The 23,529-nt window shown below is 47.5% G+C and overlaps 2 protein-coding genes across 3 annotated transcripts in view; both read left to right on the top strand.

Moving 5' to 3' along the window:
- WIPF2 (WAS/WASL interacting protein family, member 2) overlaps positions 1–5,011 on the top strand; it is a 35,652-nt gene extending 30,641 nt beyond the window's left edge. For both annotated transcript variants that reach the window (XM_012726536.1, XM_012726535.1), the window contains exons 7-8: positions 16–117; positions 349–5,011. In XM_012726536.1, the coding sequence (XP_012581990.1) occupies positions 16–117; positions 349–389 (143 nt within the window). In that variant the 3' untranslated portion in view covers positions 390–5,011. The remainder of the gene's footprint in view (positions 1–15; positions 118–348) is intronic.
- A 2,644-nt stretch (positions 5,012–7,655) lies between these two features.
- CDC6 (cell division cycle 6) lies at positions 7,656–17,524 on the top strand. Its single transcript, XM_004684223.2, has 12 exons — positions 7,656–7,664; positions 8,534–8,724; positions 9,768–10,049; positions 10,173–10,372; positions 10,863–11,038; positions 11,441–11,547; positions 12,214–12,353; positions 12,806–12,906; positions 14,092–14,156; positions 16,370–16,572; positions 17,000–17,140; positions 17,435–17,524. The coding sequence occupies exons 2-12, from the start codon at positions 8,547–8,549 to the stop codon at positions 17,522–17,524; spliced, it is 1,683 nt and encodes a 560-aa protein (XP_004684280.1). The 5' UTR covers positions 7,656–7,664; positions 8,534–8,546.
- The last annotated feature ends 6,005 nt before the right edge of the window (positions 17,525–23,529 follow it).

Genomic DNA, 23,529 nt, shown 5'->3' with positions numbered 1-23,529 from the left:
CTGTTTTTTTCACAGATGATTTTGAGTCAAAGTATTCTTTCCATCCAGTAGAAGACTTTCCTGCTCCTGAAGAATATAAACACTTTCAGAGAATATACCCCAGCAAAACAAACCGCGGTAAGAGGAGTGATGAAAGTTTTCCACAGTTGCATAGGAGTAGAATTGGTGTGCTTTTCTTAGGTTAAAATTTGCTTCTCATCTTCATTTCGTAAATATCAGTAATAAAACCTACTCCCCAAGTTTTAGTGGTTAAAGAGCCCCTCTCTCATTTCCAGATTGTTTGGGTTATTCAGGGTTGGGTGAGTGATCTTGCATCTACGGTTTTTATTTTTTATTTTTTTGTTTCAGCTGCTCGTGGTGTCCCGCCTCTGCCACCCGCTCTCAGGTGAAGCCTGGCTTGGTCCTGTTCCTCAGGAAAAAGGTGGACCCTCTCCTCCTCTCAGAAGGCCCCTCCCACCCCCTGAAACCTGCATGAGAGCTCCTAACGTGTTTCTCCAGTGCAGCCAACCTCGAGACTCCAAGCGTCCTCCCAGCTCACCGCCATCTATGCCTCTCATCTGTGGACTTGGTGATCAGACTCCTCCTACCGACAGTTGGGTGTCACACCCTGCACTATCCCTCTTAGCCATCCTGCTAGCCAGATGAGGAAAAAGCTTCCATGTCTCCTGCTTTCCTCTTGGGGAAAGGTGCCTTGTTGAGATGAACTAACTCGTCATTGGGACAGGGTGGGGAATGGTACTCTTCCCTCCTTCTAAATACTGTGAGGGATGCTTTGCAGAAATACTAAATTTCATCAATCAGGAGGCTGGCGTGGCCAGAACTTCTGAGGGATGGGCGTTTTTAGTGAAATAAGAAAAGGGTTTGCAGAGAAGTGATCTGTTTTAAAGGTCAGGTTTTGAAAAAGGACAAGGAAATGGATCTGCTTTATTATTAGGGATATTCTGGTTTTATTTTCACCCATCCCACATTCCCACCCCAGCCATAAGTTGGATTTAAATACTAAATACTAATCAATTGAACTAAACATCTAATAAAAAGAGGGGGTGAGATAATCTGGGGGTATTTTTAAAGCTAGTCCATTCCTCTGCAGCAAAGGGACCATGAGCCATTTGAGTCCTCTGGGACTCCCTGTCCATTTCCCCAGGTGCTGAGGTGGCGGGGAGCTCCCCTCGCCACCCAGCCCCTCAGGAGAAAAGTCGCTTTCATTCATTCCAGATTCACACATCCCTGTCACCTCCAGTGCAAGATAGGGTCTGAGCCTTGATCTTAACCTTGGCCTTGAGTCTGCCTCAGTCTTTTCTGACTGGCCCAAAAGGTTAGTGACCCTTATGGTCCTGTCTGGAAACTTTAGCCCCTGATGGAAACTCCAGGATGATAAAGAAGGGAAGGGAAGCCCCCTTGTGGAAGTGACCAGCTCTGTGGGCCATGGAAGACTGAGACCTGCTCATTCTGAAGCTCACAGCCCATCTGACTGAGCAGGCTCTTTCTCTTCCTTTGGCCACCACCCTTGCCTCCCCAAGATTGTGGAGGTTAACACAGAAGCATAGAGAAGGGTGAGGAGGCTTGTGGGAATAGTGGAAGGTTCCTCTGTACACACAGACTTCGGTGAGCAGTGCCTCAGGCCACTCATCTTCCTTGGCAGCCAGAGTATGCTGTTTCTTTGTCTTCCAGGTCTGGGTTAAAGAGGAGAGAGAAAGCAGAGGTTCCAGTCTGGGCAGGAGCTAGAGACTTCCCCTCCCGACAGCAGGGTGGGTGTCCCAGACTCTACGCCAAGCTGTCTGATGTGCTACGGCCCCTGCCAGGTTGCAGAGCCTGCTCAACTTGGAGCAAGAGCAAGGAGGCTGTGGCTGACCCTTGAAATGGATGGGGAAGACAGTTAAAACTTCTCCTCAGCTCCGTGATGAGCCGAAGTCACCCATGCAGGGTCTGTTGCTTCTCAGACTAAGGGCCTGAGTGCGTTCCCAGATGAAGCCCAAGTCTCCCAGTAGAGAGGAGGGAGGACTTAGTGTGGGTTCCTCTGTGGGATGCATCGCCCCTGCTACCCCTGCACCATTGACTCTTGGGACAAGCCGTGATTGGGGCTGTTACCAAATGCATTCCAGTCATTCTTTATCATTCTTCCTTTCAGATCTGTTAGATGTGAGCAGAGCTGAGGCAGGGGACCCTAGTGGAGGGAAAGGAGAGGACCAGTTGACACTGCAGCAGCATTCCAGGGTAGATGCTGACCGGTTACTGAACTTGGACTGTGAAGTCTTCCCATTTGTTTTTGAAATGGGAGTTGATGCCTTTTGTACAATGTTATCAAAGTGTTTTTTTTTTTTTTCCCCTTTTACTCAAACTTGAGCATCAAAATTAGTATCACAAGTAACAACCAAACCCCAACTTTTCATTGGGGCTGAGACCTTCCTCTCCTGACCTGCTGACCCCCCTGGCATTTGGACTGTGTCATGTGGGTGCTGGTTGTGTTTTCACTTTCCTAGCCCTGTGAGAACAGACGGGGGCCTGGCTAGAATCAGCTGGGTTTTCTTCAGAGCATGTTGACGACACAGCACCTTTTTAAATGTCTCTGCCTTACACATCACTTGGTTCTTCTGTTAATAGCAAATTATCATGTATATTTACTGTTGACAAAACAGGAATGTGATCCTCATAGTTACTGATCTATTTTGTATGTTGTGAAAAGCTTGTAATACAGATTTAAGGTGGGCTGGCTGCAGGAGCACTTAAACTTCTCACCTTTAAACTGCTCTCTCTACCTGCTGTGGGATTTCGCCTCTTCAGTGGGAGATTGGGTGGCCTCATGTTGAGGCTGCTGCCTAGCCCTCTTAACCCTCTTCTCCTGTCCCAGAAGGAAGAGACATTGTCCAACTAAGCACCAGGAAGCTGTGTGAAAAGCCCTTGTGTGGGGTTGGCTTTATGATGTTCTTCCCTAGTGGGAAAAACTGAATAGGTGTTTCTTACTCTCCTATCTGGGGAGCAGGGCAGTGGCCTCCACATTTTTAAATGAGCGAGATGCCCCACTTCCCCCTGTTCTGTGGTCACCAAGCCTGTGTCACAGCACTTTGCTGTTCCAGGTGTGGTTCTCTCTGTCGTGGGGTTTCCTTTAACTGCACAGCCCTGTTATTTTCACGACCAGGGCCTGCAGAGCTTCGGGCTGCCCCCTGCTCCCCATGGACGTGAAGCTGCTGTCTGCAGGAACTCATCGCAGTCCCCCCAGCTGGCAAAGGCGCTGGGGCATCCGCTCACCCCGGGCTTCCCAACTTGAAACTCAGATTTACCTCCAGGGAGAGGCGAGAAAAAATTGTAAATAGACTTGCTACAGAGCAACTCAGGGTTGGGGTGTGTTTTAATTCTCCTGGTCACTTGAAATAATCTGTAGGTGAGTGCTTATGGGAGTGGGGGAGAAGTATGACTCCAGGGTCCTTCCCTTCTGCAAAGCTCTGGGGGTGGAGTACAGGCACTACACTGAGCTGTCTGTCCTGAAACCCCAATGCTGGTCAGCAGCAAATCAGATTCTTCACAGTCCAAGTCGTCGTCTTTCTCTGTTGCATCTCAGTCCTTGGCTGTGTAGTCAAGGTGGCTCTCTGGAAGCCACCCTAACTTAGGGGATGGGAGGCATCAGAACTCTACCTTCAAGATTCATCTCTTAACAGTAAAATGAAAACAGTCACAGCCACCTTCAAAACACATACAACAAAAAAGGATCGCTGTTTAACTGAAGGAAGGGTTTGGTTCCATTCAACTCCACGGTCATTGTGCCTTTACTTGTGTTAGATTCTGTGCTTTCTCCCTCTCTCCCTCTTTGAAGCAATTAAAACTTCCTTGATAACTGCCGTTTCCTTCTTTCTACTCTTGTTTCTAATAATTTAGTGGGCTCCCTCTCTAGTTGTCTTAAATCTCATTCCAGTGGCGGCCGAGGGGCCTAGCCGCCGCCTCTCTGACCTTTGTTTTTTCCCGTGACGACCAGCGTGGAAGTCATAGTCAACACTGAATAAAAGACTAGAATGGCAGGTGTGCAGAGAGAGCCTGTGTGTGTGTGTGTGTGCGCGCGCATGCATCTTGCATGTGGATTAGGTCCTTTAAGAAAATAATTTATTGTATGATTTATTTTGAAGTTATATTCTGAGTACAGTGTTCCTTCTCCCAATCAGCATTGATTCCCCCCCACACACCCCCTGACCCACACCCCCACTGTATGATCTAGTCTCAGGTTGCATTCTTTGGTACAGTTCTTTCTTCTGGTTGCCATGCAGTTTAATTAAACCTTGCTTTAAAACAAAAACAAACAACTGAAAACCGTGTGCTCTTGTCTGGAATTCCGCCTCCAGTGGTGGCGTGTAGAGGGGAGGACGTGTTGCCCCAGGTTGGTGTAGTGGTTTGACGCCAGGCCTCTGAGCAAGTGGATGCCCAGATGTGGGCGAAACCTCTGCCGATGCCCAGGATTTTATCTTCTGCCTTGGTTTGAAAATCCCAGTGGTGCTTAGCCGTGCCGACGGACTGGTGCTGATAGACTCGGTCACTGTTTCACACCTGCCGCCTCACCATGATTAACCCATGATTTCAGGAACCCAGGAGACCCTCTGGCCTCGTGTCCCTCACATCTCCTGTCTGTAGACCTGTGTTGCGTGGCAAATGTTCAATTGAGGAGCGGAAGAAAGGTGGGGCGGAGCGTGCACTGTGCAGCTATTTTTATGCGAGTATCGCCTGTTTCCCTGCTTTTTAGGTTGAAATCTTAACTGGTTTCCTTGAACTTTGACTTTAGGTGTGGAAATTGACCCACACCCTTCTGCTTGCCGTGGTCAGCCGACATTATCACCACTAAGACTTAATGAGCTTAACTTGCACTTTCATCACTAGCTAAGGTCTTGAAATTATTTCCCATACTGATTCATAATCGGTGTGTGTATGAATCACGCTCATGTAATTTAGATATAAAAACCTATGGGAGGGAGGAGGGGGGCCTCCTTTCATTTTCATCCATACTTGCCAAATTGGCTGAATTCCTAATGATTGGACCCATTGTTGTTATTAATATGATTAATAAACTATTTATTGATTTCATTGTTCCTCCTGTGACTTTAAATAGCCCTCAAATGGGACCAGCCTAAATGGCCCTCAACTTCTTAACCCTGTTTGGGGAGGAATTGCGTCTGTGTGTTTCCTGCATGATGCTGTGTATGAGCTAGCAGGTGATAAGAACAGCAGGTTGCCCATTCTAATGGCTGCCTGAGCCACAGTTGCTCACAGTGAGTGTGCCTGTGAAGTACTACCTCGCCTCGCGTGGCCACAACTGTGGCTCACTGTAAGAAAGCTGTGCACTTCTCACTTCGATGACTGCAGACAGAGGTAAGAGAACTACAACATCCACTCAGGAGTTACCACCCCAGTGGATAATGGGAGCAGTGCCCAGCCTTTGACATCACTGAAGTCCAATCTGGATACTTTTTACACATGACTGAGTCATATTCCAAGCCTCGGTGTAGGGGTGGGAGAGCCGAAGGACCATACTTTATTTGAACACAAAGACTGTTCCTCCAAAAGGCGGACACACCCACTTGGCAGAAAAGTCCTTCGCATCTATTTAGCAAGCATTGCATACTTTGTGCCAGGCATCTACAGTATGAAGATGAGTAGGACGTGGTCTTTGCCTCAAGGAGCTCAGCATCTAGTGGAAGACTTGAGGAAAGCCACAAGGAGAAACCTGTGCAGGGTTATTAAAAGGTCTTATGTTAAGTAGCCAGGGAAGGAGAAGGGCGAGCTTGCTGCATTGCAGACAGGGACAGCAAGGACAGGCACAGAAGAGGAAGACTGTATTGGGGTCTGCACAGCCTTCGACTAAGGAGAGCTGTAGTGAGTGCCCTATCAGAGACCTTTCCATCCAGGGATTCTCTGCCTGCTGCACAGTGATCTCAAACATTTTCTGGGACCAATGCTGCATATCCTGATGTCTTCATAAATTCCATTGTGTACACTTAAGTATGCATAGCTTTCTCTATCCCCTATAACGGGGGTAGGTGATTCATTTTCCCTGAAAGTTGGCTGGGCATTCTACCATTTTGTGTTATTTAAGGGCAATTTTCAAGTGCTGCTTCCTAGGTTCTACCCTCTTAAGAGGTAAGAAATAGCAAACAGTCAAAAAGCTCCATTCTGTAAGCCCTCTTCCTGTTTATGGTAGCCTGCTATCTTCATGCTTGTAGTTTTCAGCTTCTAGAAATCCTTCCAAAATATTCATTACTCCCTCTCTAGAAGGCCACTTCAGAACTTACAGATGTCTGATCTTCCCCCTGTAAGTGAGTTTATCAGATTCCCTGAGTTCAAATTCTACTTCATACACTATTACAGCCGTGTGACTTGAGCAAATTTACTGAATCCCCTCCATTTCAGTTTCCTTACTTGCAAAATGGAACCGTATAGGATGAAGTTCCTCTTATGAGAATAAGGTGATATGGGTTAAATACTTAAGTTCAGTCACTGGCATACAAACTCTCAGTATTGACTCATCTCCTATAGAACTAACTACAATGAACTGATTGATGGCTGCAGTATTATTTTCCTATTTCTTGACTTTATTGCTCTATTTCATTTTGTTGAAGGATAAACATCATCAACATCATCGTTACCTAGGATTGGTTGTTGGCTTTCAAAAGGACATGAGGTTTAGCTAGGTTATTAGCTTTGGAAACTGGCCTGTAAATTACTGCTCTAATTTATATTTTTCATTAAATGCTCAGCTTGCCTCTTCTACAGTTGTCTTGGATGGCCCTGAAACCCTAGTGTTTAGTCATTAAAAAAAATTAAGGGACCATAATTCTTTCCAGTGTGTATTATTAATGGCACGATAAGAAGGTACACAGAATATGTTTACCTTTAACAAAATCATTTTCTCACCTTTGAAACACATCAGGGAGATACTGTAGTGCAGTGCATTTATGTATGTGTAGCGTTTCCCCCCCCCCATTTTTTTTTATTTGGAGATTGGGAGAAATTTTCAGAAAATTTGGGTCCTAAGTCGACCCTTCACTGCCACCAACATGCTGTGAGTTCTAATTAAACCTTCCACACATTTGCTTTGTGCTGAGCAGGGCTGAGCATGGGAGAGGTTAAGTAAAGCTACTAGCATCATGCCTGACACTCAGGACCGCCCAACACCTACCAATAAACGGTAGGCAATATAGCATAACTTTAGGTATGAGTGGCAGTGAGAACTACCACAACTGCACGCCTCCGATTGAAAGACCAACGCGGAAATACCGAAGGGTGTTTGGCAAAGACTACATCTCCCGTGAGGCTTCGCGGCGCGACCATCTCGCCTTACCCAGTCTACCCTGCTGCAAGCACCAGGTCTTTCCGGGGCCCCGGATGTAGACGCGAGCAGAGCTTAATGGGTGGGGCCTCGCCATGGCGCTGAGTCTTAAGATTCTTATTGGTTGTGAGCCTCCCGGCCTGATTGGCCATGAACAAAGGGGCGGTGCTCACAGAGCGGCGGTCTGGAGACAGCCAATGAGAAGTCTGCCGGGGCTTTGGCGGGAGGCGGGAAAGCTGCCTGAGTGCAGATTTGGCGCGAGCGCGCTGGGGCTCTCCTGCCACCGAGTGTAGTTCCGAAGCTTGTGGTGAAGGATCCCTGAAGCCGTGTGCGAGACACGCGAGAAGGAGACGGCACTGAGGTGACGCCTGGGCGAGGAGTAGAGCAGGAGAGATTGCTCCGGGAGTTGGAGGAGTTGGGGGCGGCTGTGGCGAGGACCGCGGGCTTCCTTGCGGCCGGAGCTGGAGGGCGGGGAGGACAGGTCAGATCGTGGGGGGCTGAGGTCCGGGTGAGGGACGGGAGCTGTGCACCCGCGGAGTAGCCTGGCGGGTGTGCGTGAGGGGAAGTTGTTGGACGCTGTAGGAGGGAGACGTTCGCTTTGAGGTGGGGGGTGCGTGGCATGGGGACTCCGAACGGGGCGGAGGACAGACCGAGGGCTTGGGGAAGGCTGACTGTCGGAGGTTGCTGGACTGCGCTGGCTGTCGTTAGACTGAGACTGGAGCCGGGTGTCAGACGTGCTAACGAAATCAGCTGAGAGAAACTTATGCTGCACCAAGTGGTTAAGAGCTTGGACTCTGAAGCCATGTTACAGGGCAGGGAGAGGGACACCCCTGAACCCCAAAACCTGCCTGCCGCCTTTTGGGTGGGGCAGGGAACCTGGAGCCGCCCTTTTCCTGGGGACCACCCTGTTGCAGCCACACTCCTGGGGGTTAGCCTTCTTTGCTGTGGCCTGGGCCCTGTGTGCTCCTCGGTTTTCTCAGTTCAGGACAGAGATGTCTCCACCTCTCTGGTAGGACTCACGGGAGTCGTGGTGTAGCAGTGTCCTACCCATAGCAGGTCAACAAGTGTTGGCTGTTACTGCCGGCTTTGCAGGTGAAGCAGAACTAAAGGCCAACATTTTGTTATGACATCCTTTACAAATGAAATGAGGTTTTGTCACCCGTATAAATTCCTTCAGTATTTTGTCCTCACTTTTACATGTTGACTGACTGTCCTCTTTTTTGTATTCAGTTGTGTTCTCATCATGCCTCAAACCAGATCCCAGTCCCAGGCCACGATACCCTTTCCAAGAAAGAAGCTGTCTCAGACGTTGGGCAAAGCTAAGCAATGCCGTGACACCAGACTAGAGCTGACAGATGTCCAGGCCAAACCTCATCCTTCCCGTGAAGGAGTTCTGCCTCTCAGCCCCAGAAAACGTTTGGGTAAGCTATCAGTTACCTAAGTATAATGTTCTGACTAGTGTCTCACACCCTCTCTTTCCCGGGTGATAAGATGCCTAGTCCTTTGAAGCAGCTTTTAAATTCAGTTAAAATCGCTACCTACTTTGGTTGTTTTCAGAATGATTGCTACGTGCTTACTGGACTTCAGAGCTAAGCCACTCAGGGAGAGCACTTCCTGGACCACATAGTAGGGCTGACCTTCAGTTCCTGAATAGTGAACTTGATGCTGTCAGTAGCTTGAGTGATCTTGCAGATAGTCAGATAGCAAATAGTATTTCGAAATCTGCCGCAGTATTTGTGAAGCTAAGAGAAGCAGGTGACATGCTTCTTCTAGAACATCTGTTTTTAGTGAGGGGTGATTTGGCAACATCTAGAGGCATTTTTGGTTGTCAACTGAGGGGACACTACTGGCATAGTGGATAAAGGCCAAAGGTCCTGCTAAATTTACAATGCACAGGACAACCACCACCCCGAAGAATTTCTGGTTCAAGATAGCAACAAACCAAAGTTTAGAAACCTTGTTTTAGTACAATTGCAGAAGTTCATCCCACTAAAACACGGTTTCTGTTAAATATAGTAAGAGTCATTGGTGCCATCTGGTGGTCAGTATGTGCGTCTGGAGGAGAGACATTTTATTTTGGCTGTCCTTACCGTAGATGGTCCCTTCTAGGGGGAGGCCAAGCTCATTGCAAATCCATTTTTTTAAAGATTTATTCATTTATGCATACAAGAACTAGGATACAGGCCAGAGGTAGGGGTGAGAGGATTCACCAGAGACAGAGTGGGGAGCGGAACAGGCAGATCTACTGAAATGCACTGCTGAGGGGAAGCAGTGGTCGAGACAGGAGCGATCTGCACTGTGTGGGTCAGATCCCTGGCTGGGAATAAAACTCATGCTGCAGTGGCTGTGATCGCTTCATAGTGCTGTGCTTTAACCCCTTGTGCCACCAGGGAGGGCCCTTTTTGCAAATCCATTTAATATCCACTGATATTAATGACCACGTTTTGATTTTAACATGTTTCAGGTGATGACAACCTGTGCAACACTCCCCACCTAGCTTCCTGTTCTCCACCAAAGCAAGGAAAGAAAGAGAATGGACCCCCTCGCTCACATATTCCTAAGGGGCGCAGGTTGATATTTGACAATCAACTGGGGATTAAATCTCCTAGCAAAAGAGAACAAACCGGAGTTTGCCAAAACAAAATAAATATCTCGGTCCCAAAAGTTCAAGAGATTACAACAAATTCTGAGCAGAGATGTCCACCAGAGAAGGAATCTGCGTGTATGAGACTGTTCAAACAAGAAGGTTTGTTCTTACGTGGCAGCTGTTAATGCAGTCTCATAAACGAGACTGGAGGCTCCAAATGTGGCCCTGGGGGTCTTTCAGTCACCTCTGTTGTGTCTAATTGTCCTTTCATGTCTGGCACAGGCACTTGCTACCAACAAGCAAAGCTGGTCCTGAATACAGCTCTCCCGGATCGGCTGCCTGCCAGGGAAAAGGAGATGGATGTCATCAGGAATTTCCTGAGGGATCACATCTGTGGGACGAAAGCTGGAAGTCTTTATCTTTCTGGGGCTCCTGGAACTGGAAAAACTGCCTGCTTAAGCCGAATTCTGCAAGACCTCAAGGTACATTGAGAGTCTGAATTACCATTAAACAATTCTTAGTTATTGAGGGTTAAGAAAGAATAGAAGTGTTTAGGAGATTGAAGATTCCCCCAAACAATACATTTTTAGCTTCATTACCTCAATCTTTCCAGTAAAATTAGAGCTTACTTTCTTGTATGTTGCTAACTCCTTTAACTTCAGAATCCCATCCTTTTTTTTGGCATAGAAGATCTGGGGTATGAGCCAAGAGGTGTGGGGGTGAGAGGATTCACCAGAGACAGCGTGGGGAGCAGAACTGGCTGATCTACTGAAATACACTGCTGAGGGGAACAAATGGGTGAAAAAGGAGAGGCCTGCTGTGCCATATATGGTTTAGCTCCATGGCAGGGGATTGAACTCAAGCCATAGGGGTGATAGTGCTGAGACTTAAACCCCTAGGCTGCCAGGGAGGCCCCTCCATCAAATCTTTCTATCCAAAGCCAAAATAACACCCATGTTTGCATTTTTCTAGAAAGAGCTGCAAGACTTTAAAACTATCATGCTGAATTGCATGTCCTTGAGGAGTGCCCAGGCTGTATTCCCAGCTATTGCTCAGGAGATTTGTCAGGAAGGAGTATCCAGGCCAGCTGGGAAGGACATGATGAAGAAACTAGAAAACCATATGACTGTGGAGAAGGGCCCCATGATGTGAGTAGCTCTGTTGTTATGAAAATCTGCAAAGTCTGTTGCCCACAACAGGCACATTCTAGTCTCTTGTATTGATCAGTTTGCTCATCAAAAGTATATTTCCTATGTTTGCTTTATGAGAATTAGAAGTATTTATATAAGCCTAAGGGGAAAGAGGAAAGAAAAAATACATACCTTCTCATTTTATATTGGGAAAAAAACTGTTTCTACACTAGCTACTTGAAAAGTTTTTTTTTTCCCCATGAAAGTAAGAGAGTTGTTGTAACTGTGACTGGAGATAGGTGAGATCATGATCTTCATTCTGGTCTCAGCTACAGGAACATGAGTGAGAGTCAACCCAGCTCAAACAAATTGGAGAGTTAAGATGAACATAGTCACCTAACTATTTCTCTTTATGTGCAGTGTGTTGGTGTTGGATGAGATGGATCAGCTGGACAGCAAAGGGCAGGATGTATTGTACACACTGTTTGAATGGCCGTGGCTGAGCAACTCACGACTGGTGCTCATTGGTTAGTGCTCGGTTGTTAATGCTGCATAGTGCTTGTGAAGAATTTCCTTAATTTCTTCACCTAGCACCCTTGCCTTATCTTAAGCCAGTTTTCTGCTTTCTTATCAAAATAAAATTTCTATGAAATAATAGTAATTTGGGGGGCAGTGGAACTGTAGTGTAGGCCAGAGGTGTGGGGAGTGAGAGGATTCACCAGAGACAGAGTGGGGAGCAGACAGGCAGATCTACTGAAACACTGCTGAGGGGAGCAGCGGGGAGATAGGAGAGGTCTTCTGCGCCCAGGCAGGACATGGGTCTCAGGCCATAGCGGTGATAGCACTGAGACTTAAGCCCTAGGCCCCCTAGGAGGCCCAAATATTAGTAATTTTTAATGTAAATCATGCCAGTTTTTGTTAAATCTGCATAAAAATGACATACGTAATACTGCATTTCAAGGATAATTGGCTTTTGGGGTTCTGTGTATTAGTGAACAATTCTAACCCTAACTTGAAAAGAGCAGACTGTGATGACTGTACCTCTTAACTGGTGGCGTTGGGTGAGCATGTGCAGCAGGTGGAAAGCAGACAGCCAGAATGTGGACTATAGCTGGGAATTGGATGTCACTTTCCAAGGGGCTGGCTTTCCTTTCAGGATGGTCAGTGGTGACAAGTGTTACTTCTCTCCTCAGGTGTTGCTAATACCTTGGATCTCACAGACAGAATTCTGCCAAGGTTGCAAGCTAGAAAAAAATGTAAGCCACAACTGCTGAACTTCCCACCTTATACCAGAAGTCAGATAGCCACTATCTTGCAGGACAGACTTAGTAAGGTGAGTGCCAACCTTGTGCCACATTATGTGCTCTGAGGTCACCTGTCTTGGGAATCCCAGCTATCGTCGTGAGGTATTTTGCTTCGATAGCTTTACTAATAGAGCAAGGAGTTCTTTTAGGCCATGGTGAGAACATTTTATATGAATTTCCACTCACAGCTCCATTTATTTGGCCGCCTCAGTGTTGAAATAAAAATAAGAGCTAGAGGAATCACTCAAATGCGTATTTTAGGGCATATGAAAAAAATTTTTTTGAAAATGACCAAATAGATTTAGTTTAGATTAATTTTGCTCATTTAAGTTCCCATTTTACTTAGGAACAGAAAGAGCCTAGACCCTAATGGGTGGCCAATCAAGTTTAGGCTTAAATATGAAAATATTTGTCTGACACTTACCTGACAGAGAGGGTTTTTTCTTACAGTCCAGACTCATCCTTTATTGTCTTCTCTAAGGTCTCTAGAGATCAGGTTCTAGACAATGCTGCAATTCAGTTTTGTGCCCGAAAAGTCTCTGCTGTTTCCGGGGATGTTCGAAAAGCACTAGATGTTTGCAGGTGAGTTATGGCACTGCCTGATTTTATTTAAAAAGAAGAAGAAGAAGAAGAAATGTCATTAATTGTCTCATGTAACTCAAGTGAATGTGGCTTAAGAGGTTCCATCCTGCCACTTTTTACGCTCAGAAAGGAGGACTTGTTTCTCAGTGGGGAGCTCTGCATTTCCACCGTGTTAATGTCTGAAACATTATCAGTCCATTACCTACAGAGGGAGAAACAAATGAGATGTTGCTGGCACTCCCTGTGGTGATTATAGATTGGTTAATTACATTTGTATTAAAAAAGACTCCAGTTTACTTTTCCATTAGCTGGTCTCAAGCAGGTTTATTTATGGACCTGAACCATCTTTGCCTTTAGACTTTTTTTCCCCTTCCTTTGCTTTTGTGAGCACCCCTTCCACCAGTTGGTGGTCCCCCCCCCCAGTTGTACTCCAGACCTCTCTTTCTCCCTTCCCATCCCCCTGCCCCTCCTGCTGGGGAAAGGCTCTGTGCTGACTGATGAAATTTCTTCCTTCCCAGTAGGGACACTCGGGCCATTAAAATTGCACTTGCTGTGCTGGCCTGCCGGTCCAGCCTCCCCCTACTGCCATGCAGAAGATCCAGGTCTGGCTGATGGCTTCCTGTGGGCAAAGTACTTTGGAAAGAGCAGTAGGAGAGTAAGCTAGACTGTTGCTAGATGGCATGATCCTGGATTTAAAAGTTCCCCTAGTCAGCAAACAACTTGGGTAAAGACTGTAGCTGTGAGCAGTAGTTGTGTAGATGACTGTACTCTGGCCTACACAGATCCTATGTGTATAGGACTGAGGACTCTGGTTAGGTCTGGGGTGTATGGGTGGTACTGGCTCTGTCTAGATCAGTAACTCACACTACATATCCTCTCTCCTATCCATGCCATTTTCTCCTCATCCATAATGTTACCATTGGCTCAATGTTTGATGACCTACTTGGCAACTCCAAGAGAAAACCATGTAACATTGAAGTTTCTCAGATGCCTTGGTCTGTGAATTGTTTCAAGGCAATTAAGTCCCCTTTAGCTGAGACATAGCCTTGTTTTATTTGGGGGCTTTAAAGATCTAAAAATATGTTGTTTTTTGTTAACATGACTGTTTTTGAGCATGGTGATTTGGTGTGGTGTTTGGCTTAGCTTGTCCTAGCCTAAATTAATTTTAGAAATATTTTTTTATAGGAGAGCTATTGAAATTGTAGAGTCAGATGTCAAAAGCCAGACTATCCTCAAACCACTGTCTGAATGTAAGTAGCTTATCTCTTTCCTGTCTTCTTTTATAATTGGAAGCTTGACTGTTCTGACAGAAGCGGTAAAAGGTGAAGTGGACATGGTTAATGCCACATTCACCCATTTATATGTGTGCGTTTGAAGTCACTCGCATTATTTAACCATGCCTGCCAGTGCTGTGGTCCATGTACTACTAGAAATGAGTTCCCAAGGACATTACATAAATGAGTGGGACAGAGTGAGTTTTTTCTCAAGCTCTAGGCGTGAAAACTAAAGACAGCAGGTCAGGTTAACTTCTCTCTGAGTGCTTGTGTTGAGTACAGTGTAGTCTTGCTATAGGTGAAAACAAAATCTGCTAAGTAAGAGGTAATCAGACAGTGAAAGGATTGAGTTCAGTTTGGGATATCTCATACCTTCAAACAGGTCTGAGAGTGGAGATACCAAGATGATTCTGTTCCAGTGAACTGCAGGCTATCACGAAAATGACAAAATTAGCTTTCCTTTCCTCGGCCTTGTTCTCTTATCGCCTGCAGATGTAAAATGGCCATGAACTATATACCTTGTCAGTGTTTACTGTTCATTGTTAATCTTTGAAAACAGGACAGTCTGATTTAATTGTTTTTAGAACTATAGTTCCACAGAAAACTTTCATCAACTTGTTGAAAGAAAATAAAAAATTTTCCAGAGGTAGCCAAACTTACTGCCCAGACTGATGGCAGCTAATATATGCCAATGCATGGATGTGAGGCTGAATTCTCTTCTGTTTTGTAGATTATTCCCTTTCTCCCCTACACATAATATCTAGGTTTTTCAGTGGCCCCTTGAATACAGCCAGCACACAAACATAGCTAAAAGACATTGTAAGTTCCTGGCAGAAATGATTTGACCAACCTAGCTCCTATCTGTTGACTTCTGGTATATGTGCAAGTAGCTTTTAATGACTTTAGAAAGCTGTTTGGAGACTGACTTCAATGAAGTATAAGAAGCACAGTTTTTTTTTTTTTTTTTTAATTATTTATGCATACAAGAACTGGGGTACAGGCTAGACGTGCAGGAGCTAAGAGGATTCAGCAGAGACAGCGTGGGGAGCAGAATAGGCAGATCCACTAAAATACACTGCTGAGGGGAGCAGTGGGCGGGACAGGAGTGGTCTGCCACACCATGTGGGTCAGCTCCCTGCCTGGGATCCAACTCGTGCTGCAGTAGCTGCAGACAGCTTCATAATGCTACACTTTACCCCTTGTGCCACCAGACAGGCCCCTAGGAACATAATTTTTAATAACTGGCACTAACTGGGCTGTTTTGGCATAGAGGAGATTCCCTAGCATTGAAGCTACTCAACCAAAATGGAAGATGACCACTTGCTGGCCCTGTGGTCAGCCAGCAGCTAGGGACCAAACATAGATCTCAAAATCCCTTTCAGCCTTAATATCCCATTACTTGATCAAGGCTCTAGTTCCTCTCTACTGCTATTGGTCCTTCGCAGCATCCATGTGTGGTAGTGAAACAGAAGCATGTTGCCGGCCAATTGCACATGGACTTTGCCTGAAGTAACTTCAGAGCAAATCCCTCCTCTGTCCTGCAATTCATGCGTCTCCAAACAATGAGGCTACATCCTATGTGGCTTGTTGGCAGTTTCTCAGCTTCCGGCCTCTGAGGTACTGTCTGCTAAGATAACCCATCAAATTTTCTCAAGTGTTTGGGATATCTCATACCTTCAAACAGCTTGGGCAGATGGATCAAACCTCAGAAATCATCTGGGGGAGCTTTGGGGAGGGCTGATGTAAAGAGTGACTTGTCCACATTAAGCCACTCATTTGATTCAGACTATTAGGTAATTTTTGCCGACTTTTTTTCTCCTTTCTTAATTGTCAGGCCCAGTCATTATCGTGGCTTCCTGGTTCTGTTCTCCTTTACTTTTGAGCTATTAGGAACTTCCAAGAGAGAATACAGTAGTCTGTGATCCTTATTTTTCATGAGCTGCATTTTGACTCTGTTACTAAATCACAGAGTAGTTTACCATTCTGCCCAGAAAAAGGGTAACTGCTTTCCCAGTCATCTCCCATTAGTTATGCATCCTTCTGAGATTAGTGTTGTCTCCAGTGACAGGACCTTTGCTTTGCTCACCACACTACTGTATCTGAATTTCCTGTGGTTAAAGCTTGGTATCATCTGTCTTGATGCACATTATTTCTAAACTCTCATTAAGTTCAATTTATTTACTTCATAGGTAAATCACCCTCTGAGTCACTGGTTCCCAAGCGTGTCGGCCTTGTTCACATATCCCAAGTCATATCAGAAGTTGATGGCAGCAGAATGGCTTTGAAGCCACAAGGAGCACAAGATTCCTTCCCTCTTCAGCAGAAGATCCTGGTCTGTGCTTTGCTGCTCTTGACCAGGCAGTTGAAAACCAAAGAGGTCACTCTGGGGAAGGTTAGTTGGGAATCTCAGCATCTAGCGCCAGGGTGGAGATGAGAATCTGTTTTGCAGAGCAGATATTTTCCAAAAGGCCTATTTAGGCTCCAGCTGATATGAATTAAAAATGGATTTTAACAGTAAGAAATAAATACTGGTACCATATAACAGGCAGCTGATTTTATTTCCCATGGGTTGTGGTTGAAAATTTACCATTAATCTTTTCCCCTTCATTTCTGCCTCTCTCTGTGGGATATATAAAGCCCTTCCAGCATTGCAGTGTAGATTCTTGACAGTAGCTACACAATGTCTGTTCAAGAACTTTATTGAAGAGAGGAAGTTAAACTGTTCATACAACATTTTTGCAAAATCAGACTTCACATTTTTAGAAGATTATAAGAGATGGAACTTTGAAGTGACATTTGTTCTTCCTTGTCTCCTCCAGTTATATGACGCCTATAGTAACGTCTGTCGCAAACAGCAGGTGGCAGCTGTGGACCAGTCAGAATGTTTGTCACTTTCGGGGCTCTTGGAGGCCAGGGGCATTTTAGGGTTAAAGAAAAACAAGGAAACACGCTTCTCCAAGGTACAGATGACTGCTTCTTAGTGTGATGCAGCTTTTGAGTGCTCTGTTTTAGAGAATGTATCTTTTACTAAAAATAAAGATTAAAAAAATTACCCTAATTAAATAAATGATTGGTTTTTTGCTAGATAGGGTTACCTGGGAGGATGGGACTGGAGTGTAAGCGAGATGCTTGGTCAGGCCATTGAAAGAGCAGTGTTTAACTTGACTCTTGTGAGAAAGGGGTGACATGGTAGAAGGTGGTGTGATAAAACCTTATGAGTTGTCCACCATGAAATGTTCTTTTCTTTTTTCTAGGTGTCCTTGAAGATTGAAGAAGAAGAAATAGAGCATGCTCTGAAAGACAGAGCTTTAATTGGAAATATTTTAGCTACTGGATTACCATAAATTCTTTTATTTTATCCGAATCCTCCATCCATCAGTATCCAGCTGATATTTAGAGAGCTCTGGAGTCTTCGTTTTAGTGTGTTACACACTGAGGTCTGAAAACAAGTAAGGCCTTTTTACTTGAAATGGATCAGTTTTACTTGACTGATTCATGAACATTAGCACAAAATAATATTTTGGGATCTTACTGTTTTTACACATTAAAAATGACCAACTGGACCCTTTTTAATTATGCTCGCTACCTCTACCACTTGTGTGTCTGTGAGCAATATTGCCTGTATGTGTGTACGTTAATGTTGTAGGGTGTATGTCTAGTCACCTCGTTTCCTCAAACCATTGGTATTTTTTGAAGAGCTTTGGGACTAGAAGAATGAAAAAGTAATCCAGGAAAATAAACAAGTCTACATGGAGGTTTGGAGGACACTTTAATCAGAAAAATTTCTTTTTGGAGTATACTGTGTTCATGTTGCAGATACTTCCACATTGTGACATTTTAAAGACTCATTGAGTTTCTTGGGCATTCCCAAGGCCATGGGAGTGGGAAGGAGAATGGAACTACAGATTGTGAGCATATTTATTTTCATGTGGCATGCTTTGTCTTTTTAAGCATTTCAAGAGCACACAAGTTTTCAGAAGGCAATGTGAAAATCCTTCCCCAAACTGGCCCTGTAGTCTCAACTGTCTTCAGATAGAGCCGCTTATTTCAGGGTGCCTTAGTCTGGGGTTGGATTTTCAAATGAACCTCATGTTTTTCTACTCTTATTAGATAAATTAATCCATATGGTTTCAGGTCCCTGTGTCTGCGTTGGATTTCCAGTGGCAGTTTGTGATGGGGACACCAGAGGGCACCATGATAGCACTGACTACCCTGGGAGGGCAGGGGTGGGGCTGGGGTAGTTTTGAGGGAAGGTGAAAAAAAAAGACTCAAGTTTTCGAGCCTGCTATACTTTTCATGATTCGAGTAAATGTTTGGAATGCCAACCATGTGTGAGGGCTGGCCGGTGCCAAGTCTGCGCTTTTCCTGCTACCTCCTCCTGCCTCGAACATGGACTTGAGTTGGGAACTTGATATGTGTACAAAAGATCTGCCGGCCACCGGTTCATTCATGCTGCCCACTGTCTGCTTGCAATGTGAGCTGGCGTGCAGCAGGTGATACAGGGCAGGAGACGGGTGCACAGAGAGCCCTTCGAAATGAACACGATCCGCAGCGCAGAAGCAGAGCAGAGCCCGAGGACAGAGCGTAAGCATTGTCTCACCTCACCTTCCTTCATTAGAGCATCCATGCCCTCCGAGGGTCTTTGGGAGAACAGCCCTGTACCCACTGGCTTGGGAAGGGGGAGGCTTTAAGGGGTTAATAAGTATAATTGCAAAGATTGTCCGAAGGCTGATGGAAAGCAGAGACTGAACGGGATTGAGAACAGATGCGAGGCTTGATTTAAATTACATTTTATTGGATGCTGCAGCCTTAAGAGACGTGACTGCTTTACAGTTTGTTTCCACACTGTGGGCAGCTGCTGTCTGTTCTGTGTCCACAGTAGGATCCTGCCCAAAAAAGAACGGCCTCCCCACCTCGTTGTGTTTGAGGCTTGGCACCTTCCTCGGAGCTGTGGGCTTGCTTCGGGAACACGGCCTGCCTCGCAGTGGGACGGCCAAGCATCCTCCATGGCTCTGAGCCAAGATCACGTTTACAGATTGAAAGGGGCCACGTTTCTCTCCCCTCTACCTCTTTCCCCTTCCCTTGGTATTTGGAAATGGGGTTTTGTGTGCACTGGTTTGTTAGTCTCTTTCCCTTCAGTTCTCACCCCCACTCCCACCCCCCACTGTCGATTTCTAGGTCATTGCTGCTCTTAAGACTTAGCAATTGGAACAGGGTTGGTTCTGTCAATGATGCGTGAAGCCGACTTAGAGTCCCTGCTTGGCTTCCGCTGCCCTTGTGGGAGCAGAAGCTGATGTGTTTGTCAGTGGAGTCTTCAGTGTAGTTCAGACAGCCAGGAAGCAGACTGAGGGGAAGAAGGTCCTTGCTGGCTTTTCTCACCAAAGCTGAGAGCTTTGGGAAGGTGGTGATGGATGCAGTGGAACAGGATGGCTCGTTTTGCCAGGATCATAGGCTACCTCACACACAAGTGGCAAACGTGATGACCTACATTCTCCCTCTTGAAGGTGGTGGGGTGTGCGCCTATATTCTGCTTTATATTCTTCAAAGAAGCAGATTAAGCCTCCATACAGCGTTGGTGGGGATTGCCATGGAAAGAACAGACACAATAAAGTTGGTGTGAGCTTCAACCCCAGAGCTGCCACTGACATTTCTGGCTCAGTGAAGACTTGCCTGTGGCTAGATAACTGGCAAGTGTGTGAGGTCCAAGCTACCCAGAGATCAAAAAAGTTGGCAGAGCCCTGTTCTCGTTCCCCACCCACCCTTGCTCCCTGCTTTTATCCAGTGCTCTTTTAAGACATAACAGTAAGAAGTGGGGATGCGATAGGACTTGGGGGAGTTACCTGGACTCCTGAAGGGGGCCAAATGAGAAAGCAAGATTGAGGTATGCCCCCTCCCCAGCACTACCCTGCGCCACTCTGGGAGGGATTCAGTAAACAATTGCTGAATGAACAGAAAAGTGAACAAGTAAGAGGCCTTCCCTCCAAGCCCGGGACGGCTCTAATCCGTGGCAAGCACGCATGCGTTGCGCTGAGGTAGGGCAGGCCCTGTCGGCACCTTGCCCCAGCTCACAGGTCTGTCTTGGCAGTTGTGGGACCTCCACTGGCCTCACCTCTGCTGTTCCAGTCGCTCCCTCTGATGTATTTTGCCTGAGGCAACTTCATGAGCTTCCAGGAAGCCAAAAGTCCTGCCCACTGGCTGGGGAAAGGGCTGCCTGTCTAGATGCTCCCTGTACCCCGGGAGACTGGCTGGACTACCTGGCAGTTGTACCTCTAGTTGGATAAGGGAGGGACCCACCTTTGATGTCCCACTTCAACTTATGGGGAAAGTTGTGATCTCGGGTTCCTCCTGAAAAGGTGAGGTGCCCTCTAAGACAGTCTCTTTTAAGCTACACACAGCAGCAGGTTGCCCTCTGCTCTGAAGGGAGAGAAGGTGTGCCCTCTGGCCTCCCCTTGATTTTCAACCCCAGCCCCAAGGCACTGGCAGTAGAAACTAATTGGGTGCAAGGGGCCTGCGCAAAGGCTGTCTGAAGACTGGCGAAAGGAGAGAGCCAGCTCCTTTTTTAAAAAGCCCTAATTGAGTTCTGAATCAGCCTCGCTCCCTTTGATCCCTCCTCTGTTTCCCACACTGCCTGAAAGAGCTAGATCAGCACTTTATAACAAGGGTGCGCCTGCTCCCCACACCCGCCCCCCCTCTCCTGACGCTCTCTGCCGCCATCCACTGCTTGTCTCCTTCAGTTAAGATAATGAAGATGCTGAGAGATAAAATGTGTATTTAATAAGGGTGGGGGTAGGGAGGCGGAAAAGGGCAGCCAGGGCCTTCCCTAGTTTGGGGCCTAGCCAAGACTGAGCTGAAAGCAAAGCTAGAGTAAAACTTGGCCCCAGGGTGTGGGGGTTTCTGGGCCTCCATCCAGCTGACTTCACTGCCTGCTGTTTGCCCTAAATTCCCCCACCTCCACCCTCTCACCCCCACACTCCTTTCTTTCCTCTCTCCTTGCTCCGGATGGGAGAAGGGAGCCTTGCAAGCTTCAACTTTATTTTCAGCTGGTAACTTGGTCTTCGGTGTGGTGCCCCGTAGCCCAGAGTCAGCTGCAAGGTCGAGCTAGGGCAGCCCCCCTGGCCTCGGCCTGTAGAAGCTGTGGGTTCACAGTGGGGGGTGGAAGAGCTGGAGTTAATGAAGACCAGCTGCTAGTCTGGGTTCTGCCTACGGCTAGCTGGAGGCCAGCCTTCACAGTGGTTAGAGGTACGGGGTGCGTGACCTCCATCCCGGGCACAAGGATATCCTGTGGCAGCTGAGGCTTGTGCTTCTCTTGAGCTTGGTTTTAGCCTCACTTTGTGAGAGGGTAGTCTGTTTCTGTCTTCCCCTACCCCGCCCCTCCCCAAATAACACTCAGCCCTTATTGAGCATTATAACTGTAGTGGTGGCCCAGCTGAGATCTGAGGATCTCCAAGCTCTTTTGTAAACACTCATTAACTGCCTGGGAAGAACCGAGAGCCCTGTTTAACAGCTGGGAGAGAACTGAGGCACTTTAGGGTGAGAGGCTTGACCTGAGCTCACCCCAGGACTCCACCCCGGGCCCTCCATCCTTGGTTTCTTCCTGCAGGACAGAGGAGGTGGAGGCAGGACTGCTGCCCTCTCCCCTTCTAGGAAGAGGCCACGCTCTCCTTTGGCCCTCAAACCTGGCCCTGACTAAGCCTGGCCCTGACTTCCCCTGGCCCTTCACCCCATGACACTTTCCCTGCTCTGGGCTGCTACTGGAGATGGCATGCAACTCCTTGCAAAATGTCCTCAGTCCAGCGCCCCGTGGACCTCCATGCACCTCACCCTGTCCCCACCCTGGGCTCTCCCTTTGAGCTGTCAACAAGGTTGCCGGCCCTAAGCCAGGTCTGAAACTAGAAACTGATCTAATTGTAATCAAAGGGCCCTCTGTCTTCTGCACCCCCATGTCACCCCTGCATGGTACCAGAAGCATTCTCCAATTTATTCTGTCCGGTACAGTCTCAGGGTCCTATTACGGGCTGGGTGACCCCTATCTTCTGCACCCTGTTCTTCCTCAGACCCTGCCTGTCCCACCCATGGGTGGAGTCTGATGTCTCCATCCCCACACGCCCTCACCTGCACATGTGTACCACACACCTCCACCCACCCAGACTCACATCACAGTCCCTGCAAGCAGAACTACCAGCTCCCACTGTTACCCAAGTCTTTCTGCCCTTTTTACTGCTGGAAACCAGGCTTTCCACCCACTCTGGCGTCGTTGTAGGCATTTAGAACATCGGGGAGGATAGCAGGGAGCACCAGTCCAAATGAACGCCCCATGCCAATGTTCTGCCCCATGCCAATGTTCTCTGGAGCTGAGAATGTTGCTTAGCAGGAGTGGTAAGGCAAGAGCTGGTAGCCCCTCCTCGGTGCTCATACCCCAATCCATCTGCTGGGCAGGGAGAAGAAAGATCTGTTTCTTCCTGTCCCGTATTATCCCAGTCTCAGCTAAAGTCACCCATGTGCTGTGCATCTGAGACGGAGGGCTGTGCCTGTCCCCAGCCCGTGACTCAGAGCCCCCATCCTTCTCCCAGCCAGCTCCTCCCACTCTGGTCGCGGCCTGCACCCGCTGACCCAGTCAGGCTGGCAGAGAGGGCGGGGAGCGCCTACCGTCTGGCGAGTGGGCTTTAGGACCCAACGGGAACCCGTGCTCTTGCAGCAGCCTAACCCAGAAGCTGGGGGGAATCCTGAATCGAGCTGAGAGGGCTTCCCCAGTTCTCCTGGGAACCCCATCGCCCCCTGCCAGCCCGTGCCTGAGCAGGTAGGAAAACGCACACCCCTCCCACTCTCCCCTCCGCCGCCTCCGACCGGCCTTGCCGCTTCTGATCTGGCCATTTCCCTTTCGCCGGTTCAGGCTTTCCCCATCCCTCCTCCCCCACTGCTCACGGTAGTCCAGGGAGGTGGGAGCCTGGGAACAGCCGGGTGTCTGGAAGCGGAGTAACCTTGCACCCTCCAGCGCCCTTCCTGCACTTGCCTGAGGCAGTCTCTGTTCTCTAGCTAAGAATGGAAAGTGGGGGGAAGGTCTGCTCAGGCCCCACGCCCTTGCACCCTTCTTTGCAGTGTTGCCTAATACCCCTTCCCCCACCTCACCTCGACAGGAGAATTGGCAGAGCCTGGGTAATAGAGAGCTCGCAGCAGCAGAGGCAACCCAGGGATCTGAGCCTCCCAGGGGGATTTCTCTCTTGCATCCTATCTGCCTCTGGGCCCAAAAAGCTCAGGATTTTGTGTGCACACACAAGCGTGTGCACACACGCACACACACTCACCTTGTAGGATAACTCATGCCTGGTTCCAGGCTCAGCTCTCTCTTGGG

The sequence above is a fragment of the Condylura cristata genome, unplaced genomic scaffold (assembly GCF_000260355.1).
Source record: "Condylura cristata isolate star-nosed mole 26May11 unplaced genomic scaffold, ConCri1.0 scaffold00017, whole genome shotgun sequence".
Taxonomy (NCBI): Eukaryota; Metazoa; Chordata; class Mammalia; order Eulipotyphla; family Talpidae; genus Condylura; species Condylura cristata.
This window is presented reverse-complemented; position numbering and strand designations above follow the sequence as displayed.

Bases quoted from the DNA above. Each gene is read 5' to 3' on its own strand.
- CDC6 (XM_004684223.2), top strand. From the start codon at position 8,547: ATGCCTCAAACCAGATCCCAGTCCCAGGCCACGATACCCTTTCCAAGA. The intron at 12,354-12,805 runs GTGAGTGCCAAC...GTCTTCTCTAAG, and splicing joins TGCAGGACAGACTTAGTAAG to GTCTCTAGAGATCAGGTTCT. The intron at 12,907-14,091 runs GTGAGTTATGGC...ATTTTTTTATAG, and splicing joins AAAGCACTAGATGTTTGCAG to GAGAGCTATTGAAATTGTAG.